The sequence below is a fragment of the Dermochelys coriacea genome, chromosome 14 (genome assembly GCF_009764565.3).
Source record: "Dermochelys coriacea isolate rDerCor1 chromosome 14, rDerCor1.pri.v4, whole genome shotgun sequence".
In the NCBI taxonomy this organism is placed as follows: Eukaryota; Metazoa; Chordata; order Testudines; family Dermochelyidae; genus Dermochelys; species Dermochelys coriacea.
Genome location: NC_050081.1, coordinates 25,734,101 through 25,758,317, shown reverse-complemented (window position 1 = coordinate 25,758,317; position 24,217 = coordinate 25,734,101). Strand labels below are relative to the sequence as shown.

Here is a 24,217-nt window from a genome sequence, read left to right as displayed (position 1 = left end):
TGAGCATTCGTGGCCCGCCCGTGGCCCTCAGGCCAAAACGTTTCCCCCACCCCTGCTCTGAGGCAGGGAGCTGCCAACCGACACCGGGAGGGGAAGGGAGCCTGATCCCTCTCAATAATCCCTTAGCCATGTGACGAGCCTCGAGACGTCAAAGAACACGTCCTATTGGCCAGCCTGCGTCGTCTGAGAGGGGCGCGTGCCTGGCTGCTGAAATCCCATTGGTTGGGATGTGACACCAGGGTGCTGAATTCTCATTAGCGGATCGGTGTCCGGCAAGGGAAAGAGGGGAACTAACGCGCGCTTTCGATTGGGCGGCGGCGTCACATGAGAGGGAAGCGTGCCTCTCATGCCGAACGTTTATTGGCTGAACGTGTGTCATGGTTGAGGTGAGCGCTGTGCGATTGGTAAATGTGTATCACGTGGGAGGGGAGGGAGGCCGGCCGGCCGGCCGAAGGGCACGTGTGGCGGAGGCCGGGCCGGGGGCGCCGAATGTGGGGCTGTTTGCTGGGGCTGCGGCTGGGTGGCCGCTGGACGCCGCTCCGCCGCGCCATGTCCGCGGGCCCCGCTCCGCCGCGCCGGCCCCGGCCGCCCAAGGACCCCTTGCGGCACCTGCGGGTCCGGGAGAAGCGGCGGAGCTCGGAGTTGGCCGGACCCAGCATCGTCTACGTGCAGGTGGCGGCGGCTGGGAGCCGGGACTCGGGCGCCGCGCTCTACGTCTTCTCCGAGTACAACCGGTCAGTGCGGCGCTGGGTCGCTCCCCCGTTGGGCTCCGCCGCGTCGTTGGCTAAACCGCGCGTGGTGCCCGGCCCGGCCCGGCCCGGCTCGGCTCGGCTCGGCTCCGCTCCTCCTGCCGGCCAGGCCCTCGGCACCGTGTCAGTCGCGCTCCCTGGCTCTACATCCCTTCCGGGCTGTATCAGGCTTAGCCCCCCTGCGGGCAGGAGCAAACTAACCTGCCCTGAGATGAAGCGTCCCTGCCCCTGTGCAGGTTGCTGGCTCCCCAAACAGACGCTACGCTGTGCCCTGCCAGGTGTCCTCACTGCCCTATCCGCGCTGCAGGATTTATACACCACCATCTGCTGAACTTTCCTCTTAAAGTGGGGCAACTAAAACTAAACTATTTTGATATAACAATGTGCCGCTTTCTCTAATAAGCGTTCTAATCTCATTCCAGGTATCTCTTTAACTGCGGGGAAGGGATCCAGCGCCTTATGCAGGAACACAAGTAAGTGTCCTTACTGTTTCGGAGTAGCCGCCGTGTTAGTCTGTATCCGCAAATAGAACAGGAGGACTTGTGGCACCTTAGAGACGAACAAATTTATTGGAGCATAAGCTTTCGTGAGCTACGCTCGCTTCATCAGACGCATTGCTCATGAAAGCTTTTGCTCAAATAAATTTGTTAGTCTCTAAGGTGCCACAAGTACTCCTTTTCTTTTTGTCCTTACTGTGTTGTTAAAGGAAAAGTTGTAAGAACGTACAGGCTGCATTTCAGTTATTCCATAATCCAAACCTTTCTCTTCTCAGGTTAAAAGTAGCTCGTTTAGACAACATCTTTCTGACTAGAATGAACTGGGCGAACGTTGGTGGTTTGTCTGGTAAGTGGGACTGGAGGTGCACACTTCGTAGCTTTTTTAGGCTGAGTTTATTGCATACACTAGGGGCTCCTTGCCTTCCTCCATATCCCTACAAGAAGCTCCCTATGTGCCTTCCTCACAGCTCCCTCTATTTCAGGGGCTCCCTGTAGCTTCCACAATCTCCCTTTGGCAGGAGTTCTTGGTGCCCCCACCCCCTATGCAAGGGGCTCTGTGTGTGCGCGCCTCCATTTTCCCTTCCCACCATAGGGTGCATGCAGAGGCCTTCCTATCCCCCGTAGCAGGTTCTTCCAATGTCCTTCCCACCACAGGTTGTGTTCCCACCATTCTCCTCTAGGATAGCAGCTCTGGGTACATCCCCATGGCAGGGGCTCTATATGCACCCCATTTTTCTCTTTCCCCTGTTGCAGGGTCCCCAGTCACACATGCTCCCCAGGGATTCTGTGTGCCTCCCATTTTCCCCTTCACTCAATTCAGGATCCCCTCTTCTTACCCTATGCCAGGAGTTCTGTCTGTCCTTCACTCCTCATCGGTGCTCCTTCTCCCCGTAACATATTTATTAAGCTCCATTGGGTGGGTAGGAAGAGATGAAACAATAGTATTATTCAGCTAGAAAACTTTAATGGGTGTCATCAGCTGTGGCTCTGCTAAAGAGCTCATGAGGGCTTCATGTGTTCCCTGTTTTCCCACTTGTGGTTTTCTGGTCTTCCTCTCCTCTTCTCTCTTCCCTCCCCCCACCCCCAAAAAAGAGAGAAAATAGGGTCTTGCCCACTCACTGATGCCTAGAATATTCCTGGAAGTTTTGGATTTGATCAGATCTGGTGTTTAACACTTAATGTGTTACAGACAGAGAAATGCTTTTAAGTTGAGCATATGGACTCTCAAGTTTGGTCAATTAATACCTTGGTGGAGTCTGTTATTAAACCGAGTTGCTGCCAGCCTTGTGCTGTACATGTTGGTTTGTCATCCAGCACCCAACTGCAATATAGTTTAATCTGTTCTTGTAATGTAGCTTTCATGCTTGGACCGGACCAACTAATATGGTAAATGGTTCTCAAAATGTCACGTCTGTCTAAACTTCCCTACTTTAGTTGCTAGCAATACCAAAGATTCTCCTAACAGGAAAAGGTGGGGGAAATTCTTTCTACTCTGTCAATTTACTTTGCGTGTTAGCACTTGGTATATAGCCAGATTCTGTTTCCCTTTTTGCAGCAAAGGAGAGTGGAAAGGTGTTTCAGAAGTAAATGATGGTAAACTTCCCAAAATTGGGACTCTGAAGTACTTTCCACTATAGCTCATTCTTCTAGTGTAATTCCCATCACTGTAGCACTTGTGTGCCTTCCCAACACTTACGGATTTATCTTCCCAACATGAGGTGGTCCTTGTTTTACAGATAGGGATCTGGGAGCCAAGAGAAATGACTTGCTCAATGTCTCACAAAACAGAGCTAAGGACTTGACCCAGATCTCCTGAGTCTCAGACCAGGACCTTAATCACAGGGCATGACATCTCCTTGTGGAAATTGGACAGATAGTGTAAAGTGAATTACAATCTTCACTTTGGAGGCACTTCCATGGGTTCATGATGAAGGCTGTTTCCAAAGCTGCACTCTCCCTGCTCTCTCTTCCAGGAATGATTCTCACCTTAAAGGAAATGGGACTCCCAAAGTGTGTTCTCTCAGGGCCACCACAGCTGGTGAGTAGCTGTTTTTTTGTTTTTATTTTTTTGGAAAGTGGGGACCCTCTAAGAGTCCAAGACCTTAACCTGTGAGTGAAGAGCTATGGCTAGGTGCTGAGTGACCTTGTAAAATGTTCCTTCTGTGAGGCGCTGCTCTAACTGAAGAAGTGCTACCTGTAATTGTTTGTTTGGTTCTGCTTTTGGGGCTGGCTTCACAGTGTGTACAGTTTGTTTGTGAGTTGTGCCAATTTAAAACAGCTCTAGGCAGCAGCAAACTGCCACTACTTGGAACACTCTTGTCTGCTAATGGCTCTCTAGTAGACAGAACAGTCCTTCTCCACCTGTCTCCCTAAACAATATGATGGGACAGTTCTTCTGGATGTGCCTTTTTAAAGCAGCAGTTAGGGGTCTCTGCAAGTGTCTGAACAAGTTCTAAATCTGCTGTGCTGGTAGGAGACACTGGTTACATAAATCCAATGCTGGTCTCGGTGTCTGGGCTGTTTGGTTCCTCTTGTCAGCATTGAATTTTTCTTACAGTATCTATGGGCACTTAGTGATTTTTTTTTTTTTCCGCTCATCGGTGTGCTCTTCTTTTTGACCTTCATATTCATTTTCCTAACCCCTGTTCGAGAAAGAAAGTGCTTGCTAGGCAGGAGAACTTTCTAGAGATCCCTGGCCAGCTTGCTCATTCTGTAGCTGTTAGGACCATATGTCAGTTCCAGGGAGACACTGTCCTAAACTAATGTACAAAACTGAATGTACTTCTGTGGCGGACTACTATAGTAAGAAGAAATGTAGTGTCCATTTTCCTACCTGTAGTAGAAAGAGAGAGCTTGAAGCCTGGGGCATGGTATTGGGCATAAACTAGAGTCAGGCTTTGTCACAAAGCAGATGCCTTCTTTGCAGATTCACTGTCTGGTACATAAACTTGGCAAGAACATGACTGATTTTGCAAAAACACAAAACACTCCAAAGAAGTGCAAAGCACTGGGTACTTACATAAACACATTCTGGAAGGATGGTGCCAGAACACCCCAATACCAAGTTACGGTATAAACAAGCTCCCTGAAGATGATACAGGGACATACTGAGCTTTCTTAAAGATAAGATCTGGGTGATGAACGGAGATATTTTGGTGAAACTAACGGGTACAAGGTATAGGGTGGGATCCATTTTTTCCTCCTATCTGGGAGTTGCGTTTATGACTTCTCTGCACCTGAGAGAATCTTTGCTTGAAAAAGTTACCTAATCTGAGTAATAAGCAGGCAATGACTTCTCTGGAGGTGGTGATTTTTCACCTTTGTCTTTTTTTTCCTCTCCCTTCTCTCTTCCCCCCCTCCCCCCCCAGCGACACTACCTGGAAGCTATCAAAATGTTTTCTGGGCCACTGAAAGGAATAGATCTGGGTATGTACAGCAGTCATCTGTGTGCACTTACTGTCTGCAATGTCTACGTCTTATTGATGCATGTATCTGTCTGAACAGCAGCCTCAGGGTGTTAAAGGAGCTCTCAAGGATGACGAGGCCATTGCAGAGAAGCTAAATGAATTCACTTAATCAATCTTCACTGCAGAGGATATGGGGGAAATACTCATCACAGCTGTCCTTTTCAGGGGACACATTGATCGTAGTATCGTAGGACTGGAGGGGACTTCAAAAGGTCATCTAGTCCAGTCCCCTGCACTCATGGCAGGACTAAGCATTAACTAGATCATCCCTGACAGGTGTTTGTCTAATCTGCTCTTAAAAATCTCCAATGATGGAGATTCCACAACCTCCCTGGGCAATTTATTCCAGTATTTCACCACCCTGAGAGTTAGGAAGCTTTTCCTAATGTCCAACCGAAACCACCCTTGCTGTAATTTAAGACCATTGCTTCTTAAATGCCTCAGTAGAAGAGGTTTTAGAACAAATTTATTACTGTTTAATTGATCAGTCCCCAGGAGCAGAAGGAACTCAAATGTGAAATTGCAGAACTACTAATTAGTAGGTAACCTATCACTGAAACAAGCCTCTGTACCCGAAGACTGGAAGGTAGCTAATGTAACGCTGACTCCAGAGCGGTCCTGGCAATTACAGATTGGTAAGCCTAACTTCAGTATTGTGCAAATTGACAGAAACTATAGTACAGAACAGAATGATCACAGATAGATAAACATGATTTGTTGAAGAAGAGTCAACATGGCTTTTGTGAAGGGAAATCATGCCTCACCAATCTACTAGAATTCTTTGAGGGAGTCAACGAGCATATGACCCAGGATGGTCCCCGCAGTACAGAAAGCCTTTGACATTGTCCCTCTCTAATGGCTCTTAAGGAAAACAAGCAGTCATGGGATAAGAGGGAGTGTCCTCTCATGGATCAGTAGCTTCTTAAAAGATCAGAAACAAAGGGTAGGAATAAATGGTCTGTTTTCACAATGAAGCGAGGTCCCCCAAGGTCTGTACTGGGACTGTTCTGTTCACTGTCCACTCCCTTTTCCAGATTTATGATTATGTTGAAGTGGCAAGGTTTGCAGATGATACAAAAATATTCAAAGTAGATAAGTCCTAAGCTGACTGTGGAGAGTTGTAGGGAGATCTCACTAAACGGGGTGGCTGGGCAACAAAAGGGTAGGTGAAATTCAGGGTTGATAAGTGCAAAGTAATGAACATTGGAAAAAATAATCCTAATTATGCCTATAGAACTATGGGTTCTAAATTATCTGCGACCACTCGAGAGATCTTGGAGTCACTGTGGGTAGTTCTCTGAAAATGTTAGCTCAGTGCCCAGCAGCAGTCAAAAAGGCTAATTGTTAGGAACTATTAGGAAGAGGATAGAAAATAAAACAGAAAATATCATAAAGCCACTATATAAATCCATGGTGCACCCACACCTTGAATACTGTGTCTAGTTCTTTTGCTCCATCTCAGAAGTATATAGTGCAACTGGAAAAGGTTCTGAAAAGGGTAACAAAGATGATCAAGGGTATGGAACAGCTTCCCTAGGAGGAGAGACTAAAAAGATTAGGGCTGTTGTGCTTACAAAAGAGACAGTTGAGGAGGGATACGATAGAGGTCTACATTATTGTGAATGATATGGAAAAAAGTGAATAGAGAAGTGTTGTTTATCCTCTCCCACAATACAAAATACAGGGGTCACCCAATCACGTTAATAGGCAGCAGATTTAATACAAAGAAGAGGAAGTATTTTTTTCATACAACACGTAATTAACCCTTGGAACTCATTGCTGGGGGTGTAGCGATGGCCAAAAGTATAGCTAGGTTAAAAAAAATATCCAAAATGGTCAGGGATGCAACCTCATGTTTGGTGCAACCCTAAACTGACTATGAGAAGACTGGGTGCATCGCTCAACTGTAGCACTGGGACTTGCCACTGCTATAGACATGATACAGGGCTAGATGGACCATTTGTCTGACCCAGTATGGCCGTTCCTGTGTTCTTCTGAGGCAAAGCTCCAAGCTGTAGCCACTGCAGCGTGAGAAATGAAAAGAGAATGAGTTCTTCCAATTTGTTTGTTTTGGAGTCCCTCTGAGGTCTGGTTTCCAAGCTGCTTTAAGGGCATTTCCATTTTGTCACCTGGTTTCACCACATATCAGAAAACACAGGAGTCACTGTAATGCTTGGTTGTCTTGACACCTTGTTTTCCAGGATCAGGAACACATTGGTAATGTCTTGATAAGAACTTAGTTTTAAAAGAAAGTGACAAGCTGCCTGGCTCAGGGATTGAGAATTGGCAACAGATCCTATCCCATCCAAGTCACTGGCTCAAACCCAGCATGCTGTTTGGTGACCTGTGTGAAATGAATGGTTTCCAGTCCACTTCCTGGTAAATAGCTCTGTATGTATCTCAAACATTATCACAGCTCTCATTGTTGCGCATGTTTGGAAACAGAAGGCCAAGGGTTGACTGGGCCCAAGGAGTAATCTCTGCCTTACTCTTGATATGGGGTAGCTCTTCCAGGGGAGGGGAGAGAAGAATACAACACATCAGCTGATGATTCGACTAGTGTGTTATCTTGTCTATGACAAAGGCCAATGCCAGACTCTTCAGAAGAAGAAGGTGCACAAAACCATCTGGACAACTACTGAAAAAGTAACTTGCATGTAGGGGAAGCCAATGGCTGGCTTATGCCCTGATGCCGTGATCGGTCCCCCTCTATTTGACATTGGTGAGGCCTCATCTGGAGTACTGTGTCCAGTTTTGGGCCCCACAATACAAGAAAGATGTGGAAAAATTGGAAAGCGTCCAGTGGAGGGCAACAAAAATGATTATGGGACTGGAACACATGACTTGTGAGGAGAGGCTGAGGGAACTGGGATTGTTTAGTCTGCAGAAGAGGAGAATGAGGGGGGATTTGATAGCTGCTTTCAACTACCTGAAAGGGGGTTCCAAAGAGGATGTATCTAGACTGTTCTCAGTGGTAGCAAATGTCAGAACGGGGAGTAATGGTCTCAAGTTGCAGTGGGGGAGGTTAAGGTTGGATATTAGGAAAAACTTTTTCACCAGGAGGGTGGTGAAGCACTGGAATGACATTACCTAGGGAGGTGGTGGAATCTCCTTCCTTTGAGGTTTTTAAGGTCAGGCTTGACAAAGCCCTGGCTGGGATGATTTAGTTGGGGATTGGCTCTCCTTTGAGCAGGGGGTTGGACTAGATGATCTCCTGAGGTCCCTTCCAACCCAGATATTCTATGATTTAAATCCCTGCAGTTGTATTAATTTCCAGAACCAACCTCATCACCTTTTAAAAACAGTAAGTGATGGCATTTGTCCCCCTGCCATCTTCTAATGCAGTAATCGATTTGATGAGTGATCACAGAGCTAGCTTAGCATGTACGTGGCCGAGGTCCTGTGCCCATGCTGCTGGGATTTCTCCATTCTCGTGAGCAGGAAGCTTTTTTTTAAAAGGAGCATCGTTTCTGAGATATAACATACTGAGCGGGTTTCTTGCACTTCCCTGCCCTGCGGGGGACGAGGGGGATGTAATGCAGATTTCCACTATTGCTTTGGATACAGACTTGTGACAGACCCACTCCTGATCCCATTGCTGTTAATTCATTACATGTGTTGCAAACTCTGATACAACTTTCTAATGTACTATTCAAAGTAAATAAGATGTCATCTGATTATAATAAATCTTTTTGGTGCTGCGGTATAGCATTTGCCATCTACTGACATTGTACTAAAAACAAAAAGAAAAGGAGTACTTGTGGCACCTTAGAGACTAACAAATTTATTAGAGCATAAGCTTTTGTGAGCTACAGCTCACTTCATCGTAACTCACGAAAGCTTATGCTCTAATAAATTTGTTAGTCTCAGGTGCCACAAGTATTCCTTTTCTTTTTGCAAATACGGACTAACACGGCTGCTACTCTGAAACCTGTACTAAAAACAGTTTGCAATTATGTGAGTGCTTGTTTTATTCTTCAGAGTTTAAGTATTGATTCATAAATATATAATACCTCTGCTATCTACAGAGCCAGACTTGGGGCTGTCCTTGCTTTAAGCACCACCTTGGGATTGTATAAAGGCAGAATGGAAGCTTTTATTTAATAATAAAAAAAAACAAAACCAAACCTGAGGCCACAGAAACCCTGGCCTGTTCAGGGATGTGCAGTGATGAATTGTTTTAATCTCTGCCACTTAGAGCAGTTGTGAGTGTAATTGCTTTCTCTTGATATCATGTATATTTGTCTCTGCAGTAGTGGAGAGTTTCAGCAGCTGGCCTGAGGAAACTGCCTGATTAGCTTTTGTGAGATGCATGCTCCTGAATGTTTGTTAAAACATGTCTCTCATTTCCAGGGTGCTTTGTCAACATTCCTGGCGTCTGGGGCATCTGTTTGTAGTAACTGGTTAATAGCCATGCTGATGTCTAATGTTTTTACTATCTTGTTGCTAGCTGTGCGGCCCCATACAGAGCCCGAGTATAAGGATGAGACAATGACAGTCTATCAAGTACCTCTTGTGGGTGAGTACGGACGTCTGACTGGAATAGTAGGAAGCAGAGAGTATCTGGAGCTGCAGTTGGAGAGGGAGGAGCAGGGTTACTTGTAGCAGTAAGGACTTCCTTGAACTGGTTATGGTACGTGGTTACTGTTTGTAACCTGAGACATAATAACTACAGGGTTGTTAGGTTACTTCTCCTTTGGTGAGAATGTAGCTTTCAAAGAAACCTGAGCCGGTGCCAGACCTTAGGATAAAAGATGTTGCCTCCTCTAAGAACTCTTGTATTTTCCTTCAGATGATAGTCCATGGAAGAGAAAGGGGAAGTTACTGTGATTCATACTTCCTTAACTGGCTCTCCATGTTGTTAGGTATGCTCAAACAAGCAGCTGTACTCGGAGCACACGCTTGAGTTAGATAAGGTTTTGTTGCTTTTGGAGAATCTGCTGAGGAAGGCTCTTGAAATGAGTGAAGTGCAATATGCAGAAACACTTTTTAAACTGCTCAGGGCATTTTGAAGAAACTTTCTGAATAAGGCTCCATTTGTGTTTTCTCACTCCTGCCTCCTGAGCAAGCCTGTTTTTTCCCTTGGGTTTGGAACAGGAAGGCATTTAGCCAGTGAGCACAGGCTGTATCAGAGTCCTGAAAGGTCAGTCCAAGGTGGAGTCAGCCCCAAATGTGCCCCGCAACCTGGATCTCCCACCGCTGAACAGCAGTGTCCGGAGGGTGACGATAATAGAGAAGCCCTGAAGAAAACAGGTGCAGGAACTTGTATTTTCTTGTACTTCAACTTGTAATTGGAACAAAAACTCTCAAATGTTGATGTAATTTCTCTCCTACACAAATATTCTTGGTGCAGATCAGAAAGTGCTGGTCCTCCCTGCTGAAATATTGCTTAGGGGTAATTTGAGCAGATGGAGAACATGAGGCAAAACAAGATCCAGTGGTTGGATGCTGAAGCTAGACTAATTCAAACTAGAAATGAGACACAGATTTTTTTTTTTAACATTGATGGTAATTAACCATTGGAACAACTTACCTTGGTACCAGGTGGCTTCTCTGTCCCCTCAAGTTGTGAAATCAAGACTGGGCGTCTTTCAGACGTTTTGGGTTTGATGGAGGAATCCTTGGGTTGGAATTCTTTGGGCTGTACTATACAACAGGGTATATTCAGGGTAAATAGGCCAAATCCCCTGAGATGGGATATTAGATGGATGGGATCTGATTTACTATAGAAAATTCTTTCCTGGGTATCTGGCTGGTGAATCTTGCCCATGTGCTCAGGGTTTGGCTGATTGCCATGTTTGGGGTCGGGAGGGAGTTTTCCTCCAGGGCAGATTGGAGAGGCCCTGGAGGTTTTTTTGCCTTCCTCTGTAGCATGGGGCATGGTTGACTGGAGGGAGGCTTCTCTGCTCCTTGAAGTTTTGAACCATGATTTGAGGACTTCAATAGCTTAGACATGGGTGAGGTTTTTCATAGGAGTGGTGGGTGACATTCTGTGGCCTGCGCTGTGCAGGAGGTCGGACTAGATGATCAGAGTGGTCCCTTCTGACCTTAGTATCTATGAATCTATGAAACAGGTTAGACTTACTGATCATAATGGTCACTTATTCGTAAGGCTGCGTATCTGTGTCAGAGGTTACGGAAGTCATGGATTCCATGACTTTCCGTGACCTCCATGGTTTCTGCAGTGGCCAGTGTGGGGCTTAAGCAGCCCCACAGCCAGCTGCTGCTCGGGCAGCCCCGGGCAGCTAAGATTTAGTCAGGTATTTATAGTACAGGTCATGGGCCATGATTTTCAGTTTATTACCCATGACTTGTCCATGAGTTCTACTAAAAATACTCATGACTAAATCCTAGCCTGCCTTATGGCCCTTGTGTATGAACTCACTGGAAGGGAAGGGATGGGACACTGCAGGAAGTTGGCACCTTTTGTTTAAGGAAAAAGATGCTGAAACTACATCATCCTTTAACTTTCCTTCTTTTTTCTTTAAAGACGGCAACAGGAGAGTTGGCAGCAGAGACCCAACCCTGTTGGTGGCTTTCATCTGCAAAGTAAGAAATGTCATATGGAATAGGAGTTCCTGCTTTTTTTTTTTTTTTTAAATTCTAGACCAGTTTAATTACAAATACCACCACCTAGCAGGGTAGGGTTTTTTGGATAGTTATTCTATGCCAACCTTTGTATCCAGTAACACTGCACTCAAATCTAGCAATTGAGAATCGGAGGGATTGGAATCCATCTGGTGCTTCACACTTAGAAGTGACCCACAAAAGGAGAAGCTTTTTTAATTTGCTGCTTCATCAAGGCTAGAAAGATTTTTATTTCTGCTTGTCTATTACCCTACAAATTCAGGCCTTGTTAACCCTGCTCTTCCTAGAAGACTCTATGGGCGACTGGAGAACTAGTGAGGTTGAGACTGGATGCATAACGGCAGTGAAAGCTTATTTTCAGTAGGAAGACTTTTAGTTGCTGTTTTAAAATACAAAAATAAAGAGCTACCCAAAGTAACACTTCTGTAAGTCAGCTGCTGAATTCTCAAAAGAAAAACTTACTCTCTACCTCTATGGGTTGGAGCTCCAGAACCATACCTCTGGGCAGATCAGCCACTGAAGCAGGACAGAGAGGACTTGATGTGCCTGAGACTTAATTTTTTTTTTTTTATATTCCTGGGGAAAAAACTCTCCCACAGTCTCTCTTCATGGCTCATTTCAGAGCCAATAAGGGCATGAACCCCATCTTTACCCCTCCTCTTTTTCCATCCATGTTTAAACATTGTAAAGAGTTGGTAACTCGTTCCATGGGATCTTTGAGAAACACTTCTTTCTTTTAAATTATTTTCAGCTTCACCCGAAGAAGGGAAACTTCTTGGTGGCCAAAGCGAAGGAGCTGGGCCTGCCAGTGTAAGTATGAGAGCCCTGCCTGTGTGCTGGGGGTGGGAGGATCCTGGTCGTATGGAAGCTGTCAATCTAATGCTGTCTTTGTGTTCTCATCCTTAGTGGGACAGCAGCCATTGGCCCCATCATTGCAGCGCTCAAAGATGGAAAGAGTGTCACGTTTGAAGGCAGAGAGGTATGACACTCTAGGCTATCCCAGCCGTGCTGCAGGCTGGTTTGTAACCAGTTCTCCTTATGGGACCCATCTCTCCCAGAATGTTGTAACTAAATGCCACTCATACACCAACCACAATCATCCCCTCTTTTGGGTCAGAATGGACTGCAGCTGTAACCAGTCCAGTTCTCTCAACGCTCCTGTTGCATGGTAGGATTGATTGAACTGTCCCTGAACCATACCTCTTAATGGCAAGTACCAGCCTTGCATGTTTGCTCAGATTCAATAGCCTTCCTTGGCAGCTTGTTTCAGTTTCAAGCTTTCCTAGGCTCATTCCCCCGGTAACGGGTTGTCCCAGGGTGCCTGTCACTGCAGATGGGACAGTATCTGCCATTACGGGAGAAGGATTGGCAATATACGCAGAAATGACATGTATCCCATGCCAACAGTGTGGTGGTTTGTTCCTCCGCTTCAGTGGCTGGTCCAGTTATAGCAATTTGAGTCTGTGACAGCCTGTGAGATAATGAAGCTGGTCTATTGGCTCAAGCAGTAGAGGTGCTTATGCTTTCAAAACCAGAGAGTGCCTACACCTGACCCACTATAAGCAGGGGTCCCCACTCACTGATTACACTCGTTCATCATCCTGTGACACCCCTCTCCCCCCACACACAGTGGCTAAAAGGCTCTAATGTTTGGGGACAGATTAAGATGGATAATCTCCAAGGCTAGTGGCTGGTGAGGGGGAGAGACCCTAACTGTGGGTGTTTCTGATGGATCCATAAACAAAATCACTCTTCCCCCCCCCCCCCCCCGGAGATATGAGTAAGCAACAACTGGCCCTGCTTCCCAAAGTAGCTCACAGGTGTATGCCCCAGTGCACAGAGGGAAAGCAGCCGAATTTCCCTCGGGTGCAGCTGAGACGCTTTTTGCTTTGTTGAGGCCATTGTGAGGGATCCATTGGGCAATGTGACCAAACAAAATCAATGAGAGAGGAGGAGAGAAAATGGCTCCAGTGCCAGAACAGTAACTGGAGCATGAGTCCTTGGACTCGCTGACCATTGAGCAGAGCACCCTGGCGCCCAGCTGATGAGCGAGCAAGTTCTGTGAGGTCCCTAGCTGGCTGTGGAAGAGGAATGAAGTGAGGCTGGTGACTGAGCAGCATGTGCTGTTGGTTATGTTGCCAAAAGGGAGCTGCATGCCCAGGCATGTTTGGATAGCATGTACCATAGACTGACCAGGGTGTAACCCTTGTGTGCCTCTTTGCAGATCCTGCCCGAAGAGGTCTGTACTCCTCCTGATCCAGGCCCTGTGTTCATTGTAGTGGAATGTCCTCATGAAGGCTTTGTGGATGCAGTCTGTGAAAATGACATGTTCCGCAGGTATAGTGAAGGTGGAGGGAGGGAAGGGTGCTCCCTGGAATACAGGGATGGTGGGGGAGGGGTATCAGGCTTGAGCACTTCTTTATGAAAATCTCTTGTTAGCCTGGTTACAAATGGAATCTCACATGCTTCGTGGGCTAATGCCAGAGCCACAGACAGCAAAGTTACCCTGAATGGCCTGGTTAGGAAACCTGCAGATAGCGCACCGAGATATAGAGCCACCAAAAAATGATCAGCAGAATCACAGAAGTTGAAGTATGAGAGGCAGGGCTGTGACAGGGTGTGCTCTGTGCAGGGTGCTTGATTTTAGAACTCACTTCCCCAGGGCCTGGAAGTTATCTTCAGGGTACCTTGCAAGACCCATCTTACTTGGGAGAGGGGCTTTCTGGGGGGGGGAGGGGAAAGTATTTCTCTCTGGTGCACTTAGTAAGTTACTATATTTCGTGAAGTTGCCGTTATCTTAGTTTTAAATAGTCGCATGACTGGACTGCATGATATGCACCTTTAAGTGGGTTCTTACATCTAAGTAGCTGAGATTTCAAAGGTCTTTGCATACAATGAGCTTACCCACTGTTCAGTCTGGATCTCACCCCAGAATGTGGGAAGTTATCTCTTACCCTGTAACTCTTAAGTGCATTAATACTTTGCTGCTGTAGATGTCTGTCTGGGATGCCCACAGTCAGCAACAAGCATGCACTTGCTCTGTGTACTGAGCAGCCCTGGCCCAACACTTTGGATCCAGGAGCCTACTTGCAGCATCAGACTTCTACTGGTCTCCACCAGTCTTGGTTAAAAACTGGTAAGGTGACTCCACACTCTCCTCAGCCCCACATTTCCCCAAAAACCTGTTCTGAAATATCCAGCCCTGTCCTGGAACAATCAGAGGGAGGTTAAGGTTTTTTGCTCCTTTAAAGAGTCTATATCCAGCAGTTTGTTGCTGTAACTGGAGTCCCCAAACCATTCAGTTCAAACACAGTACTGGATTGGTTTAAATTAAGTTTATTGAATTCCAGAGAGATTTGAACTGAGCATAAGGGTTAAAGTTTGAAATGGTTACGAGAGAGAAAGAAACACTTTCTGGGCACTAAAATCTAACAGTCTAGGCTGGGTTCAAGGTAAAATGCCCTCAGCAAGTTTCTGTCAATATCTCTGATCAAGCTCCTTTTGGATCTATCCTCCAAAGTCAAAGGGTTGGTACCTTTGTCTTGGGTGAAAGACTGATAACTTGGGGTTCTGTACCCTTCTCTTCTGTAATCCATTGAATCTTTGAAATGGCTTCTTCTGAACAATACCTCGAGATAAGTCGGTTTCCAGCTGAGGGGTAGGCAACATGGAATCTTTCCCTGCTGGGGTTATCTGCCAAAATGCAAATTACTTAGTTTCTGCATCCTCCCCCTGGTGCAATTGAATGAACACTGGCTATTAATGTCACACCCACTTGGCAGAGATAGAATCATAGAATTGTAGAACTGGAAGGGACCTCAAGAGGTCATCTAGTCTAGGCCCCTGCTCTCATGGCAGGACTAAGTATTATCTAGGCCAGCAGTTCTCAACCGGAGGTCTGCGGCCCCATGGGGGTCTGCAAGCCCTTTCAGGGGGACTTGGAGCCCTGTAGCTGAAACATAGTTCCCTTGAAGCTGAGAGCGGCATGAGGGGCTGTTCTGTCCCATCTCTTCTTCTCCCCCCTCCTCCTCTAGCCAGAAGCGAAGTGCAGGGCTGAAGCCAGAAAACCTCCCAAGTCAGGGGGAGGAAGGAGCTGAAGCGGGAGCCCCCAGCCTGTACACAGGCCCTAGCTACCCCCTCCCTGTATCCTGAGTTTTCAAACTCTTTGAACTGAATCCCCACTTCGAGTTTTATTTTATGGTTGTGTCCCATCCCACAGCCCAGCCAGGCTGGGTGGCCTGAGTGAGTTGTGGGGGTGGAGGTGGTGCTCCCTGCCTGGATCCTGCTGTGTGGAGCTGGCTCAAGCCCCGCCAGTCCTTGCTGCGCCACCCCCCCCCCCCATAGAAGTAAAACTATTCCTATGCCCAAGGGTCCCCCTGGCCCTGAGCCCTGAGTTCCCTGCCCTCCCTGAGCCCTGGCATTTTAATAGCATGTTGAGGGGTGCCTTGGCAAGAAAAAGGTAGAGAACGCCTGCTCTAGATCATCCCTGATAGGTTTTTGTCTAACCTGCTCTTGAAAATCTCAAATGATGTGGATTCCACAACCTCAATAGGCAATTTATTCCAGTACTTGACCACCCTGAAAGGAAGTTTTTCCATACGTTAAACTGCAGCAAGGGTGGTTTAGGTTGAAGCCCATTGCTGATTCTATCTTCACAGGTTAAGGAGAACAATTTTACTCCCTCCTCCTTGTAACAACCTTTTATGTACTTGAAAACTGTTACCATGTTCCCTCTAGGTCTTCTCTTTTCCAGACTAAAGATTGAAAAAAATTGGCCATCTTCCCTCACAGGTCATGTTTTCAAGACCTTTAATAATTTTTGTTGCTCTTCTCTGGATATTCTCCAATTTGTCCACATCTTTTCTGAAAGGTGGCGCTTAGAACTGGATACAATACTCCAGTTGAGGCCTAATCAGCATGGAGTAGGGCAGAAGAACTACTTCTAGTATCTTGCTTATAACATTCCTGCTCATACATCCCAGAATATTCACTTTTTTGCTTGTGATCCCTTATGACCCCAGCAGATCCCTTTCTACAGTACTCCTTCCTAGGCAGTAATTTCCCATTTTGTATGTGTGCAACTGATTGCTCCTTCCTAGGTGGAGTACTTTGCATTTGTCCTTATTGAATTTCTTCCTATTTACTTCAGACCATTTCTCCAGTTTGTCCAGATCATTTTGAATTTTAATCCTAGCCTACAAAGCACTTGCAACCCCTCCTGGTATTGTCTGCTATTTTTTTTTTAAGTGTACTCTCTATGTAATTTTCTAAATCATTTAAGAACTTAAGAATGGCCATACTGGGTCAGACCAAAGGTCTATCTAGCCCAGTATCCTGTCTTTGGGTGCTTCATAGGGAATGAACAGAACAGGTAATCAAATGATCCATCCCCTGTCGCCCATTCCCAGCTTCTGGCAAACAGAGGCTAGGGACACCGGCCCTGAACTGATCCCTGCGGGACCCCACTTGATATGCCCTTCCACCTGGACTGTGAACCACAATTAGTTAATTGGAAAGCCATACTCAGAGAGTAGTTATGCACTCAGCTGATAGTAGTTCCATCTAGATTGTATTTTACTAGCTGTTTATGACAAGGTCAAGCGAGACAGTATCAAAAATCTTACTAAAGTCAAGATATACCACATCTACCGCTTACCCTCCACCAGCTACAAGGCTTGTTACCCTGTCAGAGAAAGCTATTCGGTTGGTTTGACACAGTTTGTTCTTAACAAATCCATGCTGACTGTTACTTTATCACCTTATTATCTTCTAGGTGTTTGCAAATTGATTATTTGCTCCTTTAATTCCAGGTACCGAAGTTAGGCTGACTGCTCTGTAATTCCCTAGGTTGTCCTTACTCTTCTTTTGTATAGATTGGCACTATATTTGCCCTTTTCCTGTCCTGTGGAACCTCACCCATCTTCCATGACTTTTTTCAAAGATAATCGCTAATGGCTCAGATATCTCCTCAGTCAGCTCCTTGAGTATTTTAGGATATATTTCTTCAGGACCTGGTAACTTGAAGACATCTAACTTGCCTGGATCATTTTTAACTTGTTCTTTCCTTATCCTAAATGATGCCTCTTATCCTGCCTCATTTTTACTGGCGTTCACTATGTTAGATGTCCAACTGTGACTAAACTTTTTGGTGAAAACTGAGACAGTCGTTTAGCACTTCCCCTATTTCCACATTTTCTGTTGTCTTCCCCCACTCACTGAGTAATGGGCCTACTCTGTCCTTGGTCTCCCTCTTACTTGTGAGGAATTGTCCCCCTCGTATAGATGGAGGCAGTGGGATCAGAGGCCCACGGCCACTGTGGATCTTGGCAAGTGTGGAGTAGAAGCCAGAACTCCTTGTCTCTCAGATCTGAGCTTTAACCTCTCTCTGCTGGGCTTCCTTCCTGGAGGAGATAGTTTCTGCTTTATGGAGTCCTTGGTAGTAAATAGATTCTAGAGAGCAGCCTTTTCCTCTTAGGTGAGGAGGTGAGATCCCTGTGTAATAGGAGCCAAGCATTGTTGTCATCTTTGATCTTAAATGTCTATTGTAGGTACCAAGAAGGGAAGGCTGAGGGTCATGTGGCCTTGGTTATTCACATCACCCCAGAGTCAGTGCTTCGAGACAGCCGGTACAAACGGTGGCTGGAAAGGTACACTGTTTTTATTTAATTACGTTGACTTAAAATAACCTTGAAGGAAACATAACCCACAAACTCAGTGGTCCCAGACTGGCTAATAACAGCCGTGGGTCAGGGCATGTGTCGGTTCAGAGAACAGTGGTTAGTTAATGGCATTGGGTGCCCGGTAGTGGGTTGGAGCGGAGGTAGTCTTACTGTTCCTTTTTTTCTCCAGGTTTGGATGCACAACTGAACACTTGATACTTAATGAAAATGCAAACACTGTGCACTATCTCCGCAGCCACAAGATCCAAACCCAGCTGAACCTCATTCACTCAGAAATCTTCCCCCTGTTAACCAGCTACCAGAGTCGGGTAAGAGGCTGCGCCTGTCTGCTTCTGCAGACACCTGCGATCTCATGCATGCTTACACGTTGCTCCTTCTGTCTCCTCTCCAGGAAGAAGAGGCCATTTTTAGCGTACCTGTTGTGCGGGGAGAGTGCCTCCTGAGATACCAGCTGAGACCAAAACTGCAGTGGCAGAGGTTGGTACCCTTGGTTATATATAAACCTGAAGAGAGATCTGGCCTCCTGCCTGGGGGTGGGGGGGGGGCATCTGCATGGGAGCAGAAGTCATTTTAGAAGATCAGATGATGAGCTGAGACCAAAGAGCATTCAGCATCTAAATGGTGGTGCAGCAAAGGTGGCTTGAAGTTACCTTTGCACTCTGTTTCTGGGCCAGTCTGTGCAGGACCAGACCCTTGGAGAAACTTTCAACAGCTAGTTGTGGGGTGGGTGTGTTTGGATGTGGAGGGGGGCTTGCATTGTGGGGTCCCCAGAGAAATCCAAGGCCCCATTTTCTGAATGCTACACAAATCTCTACTAAGACTCTGCTCCAGAGCACTTAAACACTATTTTTGAATGTAGGTGTAATGTTCAAGTGGATGCCTAAATGTATGTCTTCTGTCCTAGGGATTTCATAGTCTTAAGGCAAGAAGGAATCCTTAGATCTAATCCAATGGTTTTTGTGTTTCCAGACTACCGTACCTCTTCATGAGTCTGATTTGTCTTGCATAGCCCATGGCTCACCTCACTTTAAAAGCTACTTGCTTACAAAATCAGACCCAAAAATACAAGTGTCAGAGCACACTTACTGAAAAATTGCTTGCTCTATCATTTTTACCATATATCTATAAAATAAGCAAACTAGAATAGAAATATCTCACTCGCATTTCAGTGTGTAGAGCAGGATAAACAAGCCCATTGTATGAAATTTTAGTTTACTGACTTAGCTAGTGCTTTTTATGTAGACTGTTGTAAAACTAGGCAAATTCCTAGATGAGTTGATTGTACTCCCAGAAGACCTCTGCATGCCCCGAGGGCACACATACCTTGGTTGAGAACCACTGATCTAGTCTGACCTGTATATCACGGGCCATTACATTACACTGTTACCCCTGTATCAAATCTCATGGCTTGGGTTAGACTAAAGCATTTGTTCTCCGGATACTAAACGGTAGTGTGCCCCAGGCTGAGAACAGGAGAGACCTGGGGGTACCAATGCCCAAGACCCCTGCAACGGCAAGGAACTGATTAGGGGAGACATACCCAGATGATTCCAGAAGGTGAAATGCCCCATGCTGCAGCAGGGAAAACAAAACATGCTATAGTACCTGCCAGTCTGGCAGGATGTGGGGACAGAATTCCTTCCAAACCCCACATTATGACCCTGAGTGTGTGAGCAAGACCCACCAGCCAGCCATGTAAGAAAGGTCTCTGTATCACTGGTCCTCCCTGTCCAGTCTCCAGCTGTGGCTGATGGCTTCAGAGGAAGAAGGAAGTCCCAAATTCAGTTGGGCGGAAGGGAAATGGATTCTGTTTAAACATTTAGGCTTCACTCTACCTGCATGCGATAGCTGTCCTGAAACATTGTCAAGATATTCCTATACATGCAAGAAGGTGGGCTCTGAAACTAGTATGGGTGAGTGAAGTTTTTGGCACAAGGTGTTGTACGCTGTCCCTGAACAGTGCACTGGGTCCCAGCAAGTCCTGCACAATGTAGCCCTCAAATCCTGAGGTTATGCAATGATTCCCTCTTGCTGGAGTTAGTTGCCCATTTCCAAGAGCCCATGCGTCTCCTGCAGTCTGCTGGCAATCCTGGTGGATTGTAATTTTTAAAGCAGGCACCTCTGGGGACTGTTAAGGAAACTTTCAGAGTAGGCTAGTATCTAAGCAGTAATTTGACACTTTGCCCCATAAATTAAACTGTTTTCAGTTGCCCCCTCCCACCCCAGCCACATCCTGATTTGTGGCCTGTGGATCCTTTCAGGGATGTGGTTGCTGTCTGCAATTCCAGTGAATTTGTGGCTGAAGCCCTGGAGCTCCCTGGCTTCCAGGACCGTGTGAAGGAGTGCAGAGAGAGCCTGCAGGCTGGGCTGGTCAAGTCAGGTGAGGAGAGTGTGCAGGGCCCTTTGATTGGAGTAGTAGATACCTCTGGCTTGACTGGGGAGGTGGGTTGAGTTGTTGGACAGAAACAAACTGGGACTTGCGTTCTAAGGGGATGTTGTACAGTGAAATATTCCATCACCCTGCAAGCTAATGAACTAGGAATATTGTTAGGGTTGCTTCAAGTACCCAGCATAGCTCAGGATGGGCTTGTTCCCACGTGTTCTTTGTCACTCAACATGGCACAAGCCAGTTTGCATTCTTGGCTCTTGAGGGTGCTGGGTTTGGGGCTCCAGCACTGCAGGGGGAGGGTTTAATCACCAACAAAAACCCAGCATTGCATTCTACTGCAGTGCTCTGCTCAACACTGGTTGCTTTGCTTTGGGCTTTTAAAATTGCAATCCCAAATAGGCAGCGTTCTTCTGGCCATATAGTGAAGTATGGGAGGAGCAGCATCTAATCCACAGCGGGCTCCCTCTGGACCCCAAATCTGGTCATCTGGCTATGCACTGATATCACTGTGTGACACGGGCAGTGAATCAACATCTAAACCGTGACTGCAGGAAAAGCCAGCACAGCCTGTCTGCTATCCTGCCAAGAGGGCCATGTCCCTTCTCATTGGATAGCAGTGTGTGTCAGTCACTACCAAGCCCAGTCCTGACTCATCTGCCTCCATTCTGGGTGGACATGCAGCCAGGTGTCCTGCTGTCATTTCACAGAGGATTTTGTATCTTTTCCCCATCCCATTAGTATTGATGCTGTGGGGAGGCTGGGGGTCAAAACCCAGTTGGATGAGCTGACTAGCCTGAGGCAGGATCTGGAAATCTTATGCTTAGATATGAACTTCTAACCTGGCTGGGAGCTGAACATACTACAATGCAGCAGGCTCTTGCCAGCGTTCATGCAAAGCATGTTACATATTTTCTCTAGGTAAAACTGAGCGTTACCCAGAAGTAGTCTTCCTAGGAACAGGCTCTGCAATTCCAATGAAAATCCGGAATGTCAGCTCTACCCTGATAAATAGCAGGTAAATACTAGCTCTCTGCACCTTTCCCTTCCAGTATGTGTGGAATTGCAGGGGGGGGTGTTGTGTGGATGGCTATATGGATGTGCCAGCAGACTGGATGTGCGTCTCACTTGGAGTTCGTGGACCTATTAACCCTGCAGGCGATGAAGGGATTGGGAACGGGCCTGAGAGTGTTGAACCTTGGTCGCTAGTTCAAACGGTACTCAAGGTTCTCAGTGTAGAAGGGCAAAGTGCTTCCCACTTTTTTTGTGGTCTTGTGACTGCCTTCGCAGAGCCTGTTCAGACAGCCACTCTGCCTGGCATCAGGTGTCCCCATTCCTGTCAGCATCAGGTCAGAGAACAAGAGCTGAAGCTGCTATGGAGACTGATCTTTCAGAGTTGGCCCCTCCGTCCTTTCTACGGAGAGACAGCACTAGTGGCAGAAATGCTGTTTGCTGCCTTTCACCCCCAACTGCTGACTTCCCAGATCATACTCTGAGCTGGCGTGCTGGGCAGCATTCATCTGTTGTCATCCATTCCGGTTACTGCCAGCAATATACCCGTTCTTTCCTCTCGCCAGCTCTACCCAGTCGCTGCTCCTGGACTGTGGGGAGGGAACGTTTGGCCAGCTCTGTCGCCACTACGGGGACCAGGTGGACAAAATCCTGTGCAACACAGCCGCCGTGTTTTTGTCTCACATCCATGCTGATCATCACACAGTGAGTATTGCTGGGGGTGACTGAGTTAGAGAAGGTGAGTTCCCCAGCTGGGTGTGGGTTGCGTCCACTTCAGCAGTGGCTTTTGTCACAGAAAGTTCTGCGTATACTGTTCATTTTCTCCTGTGAGTGTTTCACCCCTGTTTGGCTCTATAACCATTCCAGTGTCTCTATCAAACATCCTGCCCTGCTCTGCTGCATGTGATTCTGTTGCCCTGTTTTTAGATATTCCTGGAATTAATACTGGTTCTAGCCTCCCAGCTGTATCTCATAAGCTGTTCTTCCCACTGTGGAATCCTCAAACTTTGCTGAATTCTGCTCAGCTATTAATCCTGTCTCTTCCTAGTACTGGTCCCTGCAAGTCTGGGTTCAGGCATGTTACTGGGGCTGGGTGAATAAATTGGATTTTTGCAGTACCTGTTTCTGGGGGCTCTCGAGCTCCCAGGAGTATAAATTCAGCACTCTTTCCTGCTTGGAATGTGCTTTCACAAGAAGCTTCACTAAACTAGCAGGTTCCCTGTTTCATGCTGGCTTGATCCAGGCAGGCTGCATTTCATGCCCCGATAGCTTGCACTTTACAGAAGGGCTTCTCTTTCTCAAAGGGTTGTGGGGAAAGGGGCAGCTACATCCTTGGCAGAATCGGGGTAAGGTCTAATATGAAGTACTTTAGTGGTTTGTCACTAGCTCTTCAGAACCAGCGGGCGTTAGATCAGAGTGTTCTCTGCTGCTCGCTAACACAGCTGTGGCACAGAACTCAGAAAGGAGGTTAGGGTTTTCTCCTTCCTAGCTGACATTGCCTCAGCTGCAGTGTTTCTCCTTTTCTCCTCCCCATGCACCCCCACCACTCCCCCGCCAGTCTTTATTAGGGTTGTAGCTTTCAGACATGAGGTTTTAGGACACGGATTGCCTCCTCTCAGCTGCTCTGGGGGGCAAAGGTCAGTGGGGAGGGCTAGGAGCAGTGCTCCAATTTACACGTGACCTTCCTCTAGTTTGTCTCTCAAGCGGTGCCCCACACTTCGCTGAGCTGGTGGAATGGCTGTGAAATCGGCTCTGTTAGTGCAGCCCTGCTTCACTGATGTGGGTTTATTACACAATAACTGGCTGATAATGGTTTTTCCATATTCTCTTTTCTAGGGCTTGTTGAACATTCTGCTGGAGAGACAGCGAGCATTTGTAAGTACCACAGCTATTTCACTGCCATTTAAACCTTGGAGCCAAGTTCACTCCTGGTGCCAGTGGATGTGGTTCCACTGACATCAGTGGAGCAACACCTGCCTCTCTCTAGACTATGTCCTGCCTTGTGTAAATTTCTGAACCCACCCACCCCCTTCACCCCCGGTACTGACTCTTCCTTGCCTGTTCTGTTTTCAGGCATCCCTTGGTCAGCCATCCAGCCCGCTGCTGCTGATAGCGCCCACGCAGATCATGGCGTGGCTACACCAGTATAACAACAACTGCCAAGAGATTCTTGGTCATGTCAAGTGAGTGCCTCCCTGGCTAGTCGCAGGTAGTTCAATTAGTGGGAAATACTCTCGCTGTGTCCTTGTCATTCATGGGCCAGGGCAAACCACTGCCTTGCCCATGCTGCAGTGCAGTATGCCATACAGGTCCTGTCTGCTGTATTTCGATTGATCTATGCAATTGACAAGCACTTTAAATGCTGCTGGTCAGAGAATCTTAGGAGCAAAATGTTACCTCACTGCAAAAACTAACTAGCCAAAAGGGCTGATCTCCAATACCCCACTTCAGACACTGACTTTTTGCTCCTTCCTCCCCTGGAGCCTGAGCACACAGGTGGGGTTTGCAGCCTGCACTGTTGGGGCTGGAGTATAGCTCCAAATCACAGGCTTTATGGCAGGCTGTAGAGTATTTGGAGGTACTGGTTTCTTCTTTGTCTTCCCTTGGGACTCAGTGTGTAGGGTCAGGTGATTGTATTCCAAGGGCACATGCCTGGGAGCCAGACATTAGCAATGGCCACTAATCATTGCAGCAGCTGGGGGTAGGAGAGCACTGACCTTGCCCCATAGGGTGACATTTGTTCCCCAGCCCCTCATTGCCAGCTCTGTCACCAGCCCTGAGGCCAGGGATCCCAAGGCCGAATGGAGAGAGGTTCTTACTGCTGGGTTAGGCAGCCCAT

The 24,217-nt window shown here is 47.0% G+C and overlaps 1 protein-coding gene across 2 annotated transcripts in view; it reads left to right on the top strand.

Annotated features, from left to right (window-relative positions):
- The first annotated feature begins 388 nt into the window (after nucleotides 1-388).
- The window catches only part of ELAC2 (elaC ribonuclease Z 2), a 32,099-nt gene continuing 8,270 nt past the window's right edge, over nucleotides 389-24,217 (top strand). The window contains exons 1-19 of one of the 2 annotated variants that reach the window (XM_038372016.2): nucleotides 389-734; nucleotides 1,172-1,222; nucleotides 1,522-1,592; nucleotides 3,220-3,284; nucleotides 4,615-4,672; nucleotides 9,164-9,232; nucleotides 9,811-9,966; nucleotides 11,204-11,262; nucleotides 12,053-12,111; nucleotides 12,208-12,280; nucleotides 13,526-13,638; nucleotides 17,850-17,948; nucleotides 18,151-18,289; nucleotides 18,373-18,458; nucleotides 20,243-20,361; nucleotides 21,289-21,385; nucleotides 21,945-22,083; nucleotides 23,215-23,253; nucleotides 23,452-23,561. In XM_038372016.2, the coding sequence (XP_038227944.2) occupies nucleotides 409-734; nucleotides 1,172-1,222; nucleotides 1,522-1,592; nucleotides 3,220-3,284; nucleotides 4,615-4,672; nucleotides 9,164-9,232; nucleotides 9,811-9,966; nucleotides 11,204-11,262; nucleotides 12,053-12,111; nucleotides 12,208-12,280; nucleotides 13,526-13,638; nucleotides 17,850-17,948; nucleotides 18,151-18,289; nucleotides 18,373-18,458; nucleotides 20,243-20,361; nucleotides 21,289-21,385; nucleotides 21,945-22,083; nucleotides 23,215-23,253; nucleotides 23,452-23,561 (1,928 nt within the window). In that variant the 5' untranslated portion in view covers nucleotides 389-408. The remainder of the gene's footprint in view (nucleotides 735-1,171; nucleotides 1,223-1,521; nucleotides 1,593-3,219; nucleotides 3,285-4,614; nucleotides 4,673-9,163; nucleotides 9,233-9,810; nucleotides 9,967-11,203; nucleotides 11,263-12,052; nucleotides 12,112-12,207; nucleotides 12,281-13,525; nucleotides 13,639-17,849; nucleotides 17,949-18,150; nucleotides 18,290-18,372; nucleotides 18,459-20,242; nucleotides 20,362-21,288; nucleotides 21,386-21,944; nucleotides 22,084-23,214; nucleotides 23,254-23,451; nucleotides 23,562-24,217) is intronic. The other variant, XM_038372017.2, reaches the window with a different exon arrangement.